This window comes from Passer domesticus, chromosome 6 (genome assembly GCF_036417665.1).
Source record: "Passer domesticus isolate bPasDom1 chromosome 6, bPasDom1.hap1, whole genome shotgun sequence".
NCBI classification, from domain to species: Eukaryota; Metazoa; Chordata; class Aves; order Passeriformes; family Passeridae; genus Passer; species Passer domesticus.
The window spans coordinates 69,822,876-69,832,531 of NC_087479.1; the positions used below are offsets into that span (position 1 = coordinate 69,822,876).

Sequence of the window (9,656 nt, forward strand, 5' to 3'; positions counted from 1 at the left end):
GTCATGGTGGGAAGCCCAAATGCAAGGCAAGTTCTGCCTTGCTCTGCTGACAAAGCCCTAAGCTGCGAGTTCCTCTCTTGGGTTTTATTTCCCTAAAAGCCTGAGAATCTGCTGTGGCAGTAGGGCAGCCAGGGCACACAGCTAGAGTCGGTCTGGAGGGACCCTATGAGGATGAGGGCAAGCAGTGGCTGGGTGATACAGTCCTGTAGCACCAGATATGGAGCAGCTCAAGCAAACAAGCCCCAGACACAGAAGCTGCTGCCAGGAGAAGCAGAGGAGCACACAGGGACACACAGAGCCACAGATCCTGCAGGAGGCCTCCTGCTGCACACGAGGGCTGTACCCTACCCCAGCCAGTTCATCCAAATCCTCCTTCAGCAGGACACAGTCCAGGCAATGCAGCAGCACTGCAGCCAAAATCTGTGCTGATGTTCAGAACCTGTTTCCACCCCCATCTGGCGGAGGAAGACCCCAGTTTACAGAGACAGGTGGCTCCCAGGACCAGAGCCACCATGGATGCCACAGGACCAGAGCCACCATGGATGAAGGCATCCCCACAGGATGCATCCAGCTGGGCAGGGGAGTGGATAAGGTCTGAACCTGGACACAGGACAAACTGTTATGGTTGTTGCAGCACTTCGTGCTGGAAAATGAAGTATTGAGATTGTCTAAAAGAGACAGTCTCAAGAAAAGGGGAGACTTGAAAAATAACACAGAGACTAGAAATTTTCAGTTCCCCTGAAGTTGCTGAATAAAGCTTTGGGACTAACTAGAAAAAAGATAGAAGGATGTAAAGGTATGCACAAAGGAGGATAAATGTAGCTGGAACCAGTGGAGAAACAGACAGAGGACTAGAGAGGGGTTTTTTGTGAGCTACATAACAAAAACCAACAGTGCATGCCCAAAGAAAAAGTTCAAAGTAAGGTCACCAGTAATACTGAAGCCTTCAGTGAATATGACCACCAGACACCCCTTTAGATGACCTCCAGGACCAAAAAAGTAATTCCAGTAAAAGGTGAATGCATGCAAATTAGTTCTAGGAAAGTGGTGTTTGTGAATTAGCTAGGAGGTACCTTGTAATGAATATGTATGATCAGCATGGAATAAGTACCCTGTTGTGAACTCTCACCACACACATCACATTAAAGGAGATACTCTTCCATGTGTCCGACGCGGATAAAGAATGACTGCTTTCAAATGTTTCAAACGGAATAAAAAACTTTATTTCATAGCTAATATCCTAATATCCTAACATCCTAATATCCTGATGTCCTAATGTGCTAATGTCCTTATGTCCTAATGTCCTTATGTCCTATATGTTCTAATGTCCTTATGTCGTAATGTCCTAATATCCTAATATCCTAGTATCCTAATATCCTAATATCCTAGTATGCTAATATCCTAATATCCTAATATCCTAATATCCTAATATCCTAATATACTAATATCCTAATATCCTAGTATGCTAATATCCTAATATCCTAATATCCTAATATCCTAATATACTAATATCCTAATATCCTAATGTCCTAGTATCCTAATATCCTAGTATCCTAATATCCTAATATCCTAATATCCTACCCTCTCCCCAAGTTTCTACAACTATATGCTTTCCCTCCAACTGCTCCTACTCTCCCAGTCTTGACGTGTGCCCAAACGGGTAGAAGAAACTAGACGAGGCCCGTCTCAGCATCCTGGTCGTCAGCTCAGACGGGCCGTGGAGGATCCACATCAAATCAGATGGCAGGGGGACGGTGTTGGTTGTCCCCTGCGGCCAGCGCTGCAATTCCCCTCGGTGGCCGCTGTCCCAGCCCGTTTCTTCGCAGGTTATCCTGCTCTCTCCGGGGACGCTGGCGGGGCACAGGGCTCGGTGACCTGTCGCCATCAGCATGTCTTCGGCGCCGGCCACCTCCAGGAGCCGCATCCTCCTGCGCCTCCTGCTGCTGCCGCTGGCGCCACCGCGCCACGAAGGGATGGAGGCGGCGGCGGGGGCGACGCGGGGCCACCGGGGCTGGGTTGTCCTGGCCCTCCAGTACACGGATGCTGCCGATGGGCCCTTGGCAGGTGGGGCAGGTGGCGGCGGCGTCGGTGGCAGCCTGGGGCTGGATGCAGGCGTGGCAGAACACGTGTCCGCAGGGCTCCACGGTAGCAGCGGGGTTGCGCAGGAAATCCACGCAGATGCGGCAGACGCGCACGGCTCGTGGCGCTGATGGCTCCTGTCTAACCTCGGCCATTGCTGCTCCTGGACTTGGCTGCTCTCGCTGGCAGGACTCGAAGGCTTGGCTCCCACTTCTGGAATTCAGAGGTTTCTCAGTCACTGGGAGCACTCGGAGGCTCCTCAGTCACTGACAGCACTCAGAGGTTCCTCAGTCACTAGGACTAAGAGGCTCCTCTTCACTCACTGGCAGAACTCAGAGGGTTGTCTTCACTTACTGGAGTCACTCAGAGGCTCCTCGGTCACTGGCAGTGCTCAGGTTCCTGGGTCACTGACAGCACTCGGAAGATCCACAGACACTGGTAGCACACAGGCTCCTCAGATGCTGGCAGCAGTGGAAGCTCCTCAGCTGCTCTGGGTCACAACGTGAGTGCTCCGGCACTACCCAACGCTGGTGGTTATAGTAACGCAAGTGTGTCATAATGGTCATGAGTGGTGACAACACAGGGCTCTGAGGGACACACCCAGGAGCCCCCCCACCCACAGAGATTCTATGGCACAAAACCCACCTGGCGGTGGGCTGCACGCCTCAGCGTTTGCCCAGATCCCTTCCCTTCTCTGCCAGTCACACCCACCAGGACCTGCAGAGATCCTGCTCTGCAGAGCTGCCTTCCATGGCGTGTGCTGGGGCTGCACCTCCTCAGCAGGAGCACTCTGCTCGGCCCTTGGTTGAGCTTCAGGAGGTTCCATCAGCCCATTTCTCCAGCTTGTTGAGGCCCTTGTGGGTGCAGAGTCACCCGCTGGTGTCTCAGCAGCTCTTCCCACTGTAGGAAATTCAGCAAACTTGCTGAGGGTGCTCTGGGCCCCGTTATTCAGACCACTATCAAGAAGGAAGATGACCGGTCCCAGTACTGACGCCTGGGCTACACTGCTGATGATCAGCCTCTCTCTCAGCTTCATACTCTACTTAAAAACCAGTATCAACAGTTAAAATCACCTCCTCTCAGGGCAGAGCTTATTTGCAAAGTTCTGCCTCCCCCAAGCCTCCTGCTTTCTCCAAACTCATGAGAAATGTCTGATTGTTATAGATGAAAAATGAAAAATAGCCAATTTTAATAAAAATATAAAAAATAAAAATTATTTCACGACCGTAACACAGTCTCGACAGCCACCAATCAATCGGACAGCCGCCCCTGGGAGGTGATGCGGGTGAACGTGAGATTGGCCTCGCTAGCGCCAATTCCTCCCCGTCCACACTGGCTGCTCCAAGGCAGCAGTTCTTATACAGTTTATTTCGCCCGCGGCAGAACGTCTTTGTTTCTTTCTGAGTTCTTCATATTCAAGTTGGTTTCCTTCTCTGGCTCGGGCTGCACAAAGCCTCCGTCCGGGAATAGAATAATACACTTCCCTGATTCCCGGAATCCAGCATTCAGATGGAAGGCGTTGATGGCCCTGGTCCTCTCAGATAGGTGTCTTGTCTGGGCCATCATCGCTTGGGGTCACTGGGTGCAGGTCCTTGTGAATGCCCATCCCCTGTGCAGCAGAGTTTCCTTCACATGTAAATGTGGTGGTGCCTCTCTGTCCATCTGCCACGGTTTCACCATCCTGGGGAAGAATCTCTCCCCCGCCTTGTACACCAGTAGTTCATTTTATACATATATATATTGATATATCTTTTATTCCCACGAATTACTAACCATATTTATAACACTGACCATTTATCAGCCCCAGTGAGCATTTCCCCCTTCAAATACAGCAGCTCTGGCATACAGCATAGGATCTGTTGAATTGTTTGCTTCTTCCACCACTTTTCCTGAAATATACCTGAAATATACCTGGTATTTTCCTGGAAATACCATTGTAGCACTACACACTGACACCACCACTTGGAATAATTTGTGACCTTTGCAAGGAGACAGGTTGTTTGGCACAGACTCTCCAGCAGCAGGCACTTCAGGGCCTAGCTGCTGCTGCCACCATAGCCCTGCTGTGAAGGGAATGGAAGAGGCTGTGATGACAGCAGGCCGCCCCAGCACAGTTATCCACATGCAGCTGGGCAGCCTGTGCTCACAGCTCAGTCTGCCCCTGGGATTTCGCCTCTCAGAGTGCTGGCTGTTTGTCCCACCTTTCCTATCACATGGTTGGAATTGGCCTAGTGCCAGCTTTTTGTGGCCTTTATGTGCAGGGCTGTAGAAATCTCAGTCTCAAAGCCAAGCTCCCTGTTACATCTCATTAACCCCGTCTTTCCAAGTTCCCAGGGCATGGCCACATTCCATCCACCATCCATCCTGGCTCCCAGCAGGTCTCTCTGCTGCCCTGGCTCAGCAGAGGAGGACAGAGCCAGTCACAAGTGGGGTCTCAGGAAGAGGAACTTGCTTGCAGTTCCCTGATAGGTTTGCAGACATCACTCCTTAGCTCTAGGAGCAGGGCCAGTGGAGCACTGAGGGTACCCAAAATGAATTTACTGGTCCCAGTTCCAGGACAGGAGGGGGACTGGAGCCTGGTGCAGCCCAGCAGGGGAAAGGCAGCTCAAAAGGCTTTGGCACCAGCTGTCCCTGGACCTTGCTGGCTCTCAAGCAAAGGCCCCACAGCTTTCCCTGTGCCTTTGGCTGGCAGAGGCACCACGGGCCCTTTGGGCCAGCACATGAAGGACCCCTCTCAGCACTTTCCCTTCTCATCACTGGGCTCCACAGTTCATCCTCCACGCACAAGGGATTCCAGCCACGCCGGGATCTGTGAATCATCACCTCCCTGCTGTGCACACCCGGACACGGCGCTCTCGGCACCGCCCTGGCTCCTGCCCGGCAGCCCCGGGGCGCAGCCCCTGCCCGGACAGAAGGTGGGAGAGCAGCCACCACCAGAGCTCGGCAGAGTCAGGCCCTGTGTTCCTCCCACCCGAGCCTCTCCTGGCAGTAGCCGGCGACAATCTGGATTAAAAGTCACCCGCGAGCCCTGCCCCTGGGGCAGCAGCCAGGGCTCCCGGCGCCTCAGCTCCCCGAGCCCTGCTGGGGCCGCTGTGCTGAGCTCCACAAGCCCGGCCGTGCAGAGGGAGAGCTTCACCCCGGCCCACGGGAGCCTCCCCGGCAGGAGGCCACGGGCAGCTCTCCTCAGCCCAGACTCTCCCAGCCCTGCCCGGCCTGCACACGGGGCTGCGGCTGCTGCAGGGCCGGGCCTGGGCAGGTTCCAGAGCAGGCAGCTCCATCCCCTTCCCACCCAGGTCCTTACACTGCTCGGGCTGCAGCCTGAGCCCCCAGGCCACCCACGCAAACAGGGGCTCTCTCCTGGAGATGCCAGGGGACAAAAGGCCCAACTCTTGCCAGAACAGCCAGCTCCTTCCTTAGAGAGCAGCCTTGCTTCCATCCCAAGCTCTTCCTAACACCTGAACATCTCTGGGAACAGACTGTTCCTTTCAAGCCCAGCAAGAGCCCAAGGCAGCCTTGCTTCTGCCTCCCCCAGCTACCCCCAGTGAGTCAGAGCCACACAACAGTGACAACTCAATCAGCCACTCCCCCTGATCTGTGCCTGCTGTGGAAGGAGAATTAAACTCTTTCAGACCAGAACAGTAATTGAATCAGTTTAATATACAGTCAGCATATTGTAAATGCACTTGAAACTTACAGTATTGCTAACAGACGTGGCCATTGAGCCCAAGACCACCTTTCTAGAAAGGCACAGAGAGGCAGGAGAGTTGGGGCATTTCCCCAGATTAGTTGCAAGTGAGAAGGTGCACATGAGACCTTCCTCCTGGAAGCACCAGATCACCAGAAACTTGTGCTCTTTGAGAGGACTGCTAATGTGCTGGGATAAGTGCATGCACCTGGAGTGACAGCCAAAGCCTCCTGCTAGCCCTTACGTCAGGAAACTCTTGCTGGCTTTTGCATATACTAAAAGAAAAAAAAAAAGAGGGGGAGGAAGAGCAGAAGAGGCTAGCTCTGTGTGCATGAAGTGTCCTTGGTGAGGCAGGAGTGAGGGAGATGTGTGACATTGCTTTTGCCCTTGGCTGGGACAAGGACTGTTACGTGCATTGCTTTGGACACCACAACCACCCTGGGGTGAGTGAGGAAAAAATGCCCCATCTTCCAGTATTGTCACCATGGTTTCTTGCACCAGCAGGGCAAGAGCAAAGTCTGGCCAGACCAAGCACCTGGAGTGGGGACAATGGTGTCACCAAGGATTTGGGTCATCTTCTGTGGCAGTTGAAGTGGCACCATGGTGGTGGGGGGAAGCCTGGAGACTTTTGGCTCTGCAGAAGGCACTGTTCACCAGGGTGGGTGGGTGTGTCTGGAGATGCTAATTCTCAAATTTTGCGTAAGGGTTCTCTTCCTTGAACAGGCCTAGAAGAGAAAAGAGATTTGTTCAGACAGCAGCTCCCACAGTGGTCACAGCCAGCAAGAAAACCAGTCCTGGGAAATAACTCTTTGTCATTTGAGCATCCTCAAGCCTCCCAGCTGCAGTTCTCCCAAAACACCTGCTCTTACTTGAGCAGTGCCCACAGTCAGCACTGTTTCACTCTCCCCTTCTGCACAAGAGGAGACATCCATTGAGAAGCTTGACCTGATGGCAAACTCCTCTCCCAGGCAGGCCATGCACAGTCCAGGTCAAGCAGCCTGCCTAATCTTCCAGAGCTCTCCCCTCTACACAGCCCTTCTGTCAGACTGGATTACAAGCAAAGAGCCCAGACCCAAATTAAATTAAAACTGTTCTTAGACTTGCTTCCCTGCTCCTGCATCGAGACTGGGAAATGGCAAGGCAGGGTATGGGGCTGACTTTTGGGCTAGCAACAAGCCATGTGCCATGCTGTTTGATCCTTTCCCAGCTCAACACTTCTGAAGAAGAGCCACAAAGGACAAGATTGCAAACTCTGGGGTCAGGCTGCAGCAAGACAACTCTGACATGGCAAGACAGACCCAGAGCACAGCCCTTCCACAGGCAGATGCTTCCCATACCAAGAGCTCCTTCAGGCACAGCTTTGCCTGCTCTTTCTTTCCTAAAGGATCCAGCCCATCCAGAGGCCCTGGAATCTCCTGCCTAACCTGGACCTGCAGTGGGTAGCAGCTGCAGGCAGAGGAAAGGTCTCTAGTTTTCCCTACAGCCCCTCCAAAGCCAGAGACCACCAAGTGCAGCATGCATGAGCCCAAGTGCTCCACAGCCAGACACTGGCAGAGCCCCCGGCAGCTCCAGTGGGCAGGCTGGAGGGACAGCGCAACTTCCAAGTTGATGTTCTCCTCAGGCAGGTCCAGACCTGGCCCAGGTCTCTGGGACTCACCTGAGGGGCAGTTCAGCCCCAGGAGGGAGGCTGTGCACTCCCATCCCCAGGGGACTGAGACACCACTGCTGGCACAGAGGAGCAGAGGGATTGGGGTGGGATTGGTGCCTGCTCTGTGCTCCTGCAGCTGTGGGCATTCTGATTCCTACCTGGCCCCACACCTCAGACTGCTGGCTCACCACAGAATTACTGGAGGGCTGTGTCTGAAGGGTAACAGGATTATGATGGTGCTGTGTCTGCCAGCTTCTGCTTCTACCTTCTAGTCAAGCTCCATCAACTTCTCCCACGTGGTAAGCTTGGAGGACACATTCTGGAGAATATTATACACTTCCTCTTCCCTGCCCAGGAAAAATAGCCCTTGTATGGGCTCACACACCATGACCCCAGCATCTCTACACTTACTCTGAGCCAAGAGAAGCAGGGACCATATTTTCCCTGCTGGCCAGGTCTCATCTACAGCTGTAACCATGGCAAGGAGCACAGTTACAGAGGCTGCTTCATCTAAAGCTTAGTTTGAATCACTCACGTCAGCACTGTACCGTATTTTCTTCGGATTTCATCATGCCGTGATTTCATCTCTGCTCTCCTGCGAGAGGCAAACAAAAAAGCCATGAGTCAGTGACTGGTGGTACAAAAGGGAACAAGAAGAGCCAGAGCTCCTTGCTTATTCCCAAACAAGGGAGCTCCAGGCTGGCAGGTTTGCTCAGCCTGCCACCTCAGGGAGTCTCTGGGGACCACCAGAGCCCACACATCAGCAGCCCTCAGGGAGCTGCATACACAAAACTTGTGATGCTACATCCACGAGTCACCCCGGCGTGACACTCCTAATGAGGCTTGTGTGTGAGCTAGGGCTGAAGCAGCCACTGACTGCATGTGCTGAGCCCCACGTGCCTCCTGGCATCACATTTGATGGCACAGACAGCAGCCAAGTCATCCTGCAGCCTCAGGGCCTGTGGTACAAACTCACCTCTCCTCCTGCCGCACCCGCCTCTTCTCCCGCTCCCTGGCTGCTCTCTCATCATCCTTGTCCGGCCTGGTGGACAGAAAAACCCCTTAGTGCACTCAGCACTCAGTCCTGCAGCAGCACACGGCTGCATCTGAGCTGCTCCACAATCACGGCACCCCCCAATACTTACTTTTTGCTCTTTTTCTTACAACAACAGCAGCAGCAGCAGACCCCCAACATGATCAGAAGTGTTCCTCCCACCACGGACATTGCAATGATCAGGGCTTCAAAGTTCACTGAAGGATTTGACAAAAACGTGTTTAGCTCACACAGACACAATATAGGGTTACAATATAGGATCACAGGATCATTAATGTTGGGAAAACACTCAAGGATCATCAAGTCCAACTGTTCCCCCAGCACTGCCAGGTCTTCCAGTAAACATGTCCCCAGGTGCAACAGCTCTGTGTTTTTTGAATGCTTCCAGGGATGCTACCGCTGCCCTGGGCAGCCTGTTCCACTGTCTGACCACCCTCTGAGTGAAGAATCTTTTTCTTACTATCCAACCTAAACCTCCTCTGGTGCAATTTGAGGCCATTTCCTCTTATCCTACAGCCACTTTCTCTGATCTTGTTTATGAACATACAGCTACTGTCACCAGCAGCTTCAGTCACTGGGCTGGAGATGTGCAGCCACCTGGGAAAGCAAATGGACATTGTTAGCTGTGGATAACAATGTAGATAAACCTATGTAGACATAACAAGTGTTGGTACCCACAAATAAACACCAGCTGAGCACATGTCCCTGCTAACAGGAGCGCTCAGTTACTGGCAGGGAGAAACGCACTCAGGTCAAACTCCTCTGGCAGAAACAGGAGCAAAGCTATCTTAATCACTAATCCAGGTAAAAAGTAACCATTGAGGGAAAAAACCCAACAACTGAAGGCTTCAGGGCTAAGGAATCATCTCTGACAGGGAGGAATTACTGTCCATGGGAGCCAGCCTCAGAAGACATCTCTGATGAGATGAGCACTTAGCGGCATCTGAAGTCCTTGGGCAAGAGATAAACTGAAAAAAAATCTGTCAGGTTGGGGCCAGCAGTGCTGCTCAGGCAGCTGAGGGCCAAGTCCTGCTTCCTGCACCTGACTACCACGTCTCCCCAGGGCTGGGGGGCTCTGCTTGCCCACACACAGAACAAAGCCTGCTGGAACATGGCGAGGCAGCAGCCGTGAGCCCTGGTCCCTGCTCATCCCACTCAGCTCCTGCAGTAATGGCAGTAGAGACACCAGC

General features: G+C 53.0%; 1 protein-coding gene across 1 annotated transcript; it reads right to left on the reverse strand.

Moving 5' to 3' along the window:
• Nucleotides 1-5,717: 5,717 nt before the first annotated feature.
• On the reverse strand, nucleotides 5,718-9,453 carry LOC135303946 (pituitary tumor-transforming gene 1 protein-interacting protein-like). Its single transcript, XM_064426248.1, has 4 exons — nucleotides 8,558-9,453; nucleotides 8,389-8,454; nucleotides 7,961-8,007; nucleotides 5,718-6,489 (listed from the first exon to the last, which is right to left on the reverse strand). Exons 1-4 carry the CDS (start codon nucleotides 8,764-8,766, stop codon nucleotides 6,446-6,448), a joined length of 366 nt encoding a protein of 121 aa, XP_064282318.1. The 5' UTR covers nucleotides 8,767-9,453; the 3' UTR covers nucleotides 5,718-6,445.
• Nucleotides 9,454-9,656: the final 203 nt, after the last annotated feature.

Coding starts and splice junctions, on each gene's coding strand:
- LOC135303946 (XM_064426248.1), bottom strand. CDS start 8,766: ATGATCCTTGAGTGTTTTCCCAACATTAATGATCCTGTGATCCTATAT. Junction 8,455..8,557: donor TGTAAGAAAAAGAGCAAAAA/GTAAGTATTGGG, acceptor TCTGTCCACCAG/GCCGGACAAGGATGATGAGA. Junction 6,490..7,960: donor TGAAATCCGAAGAAAATACG/GTACAGTGCTGA, acceptor TTTCTCTTCTAG/GCCTGTTCAAGGAAGAGAAC.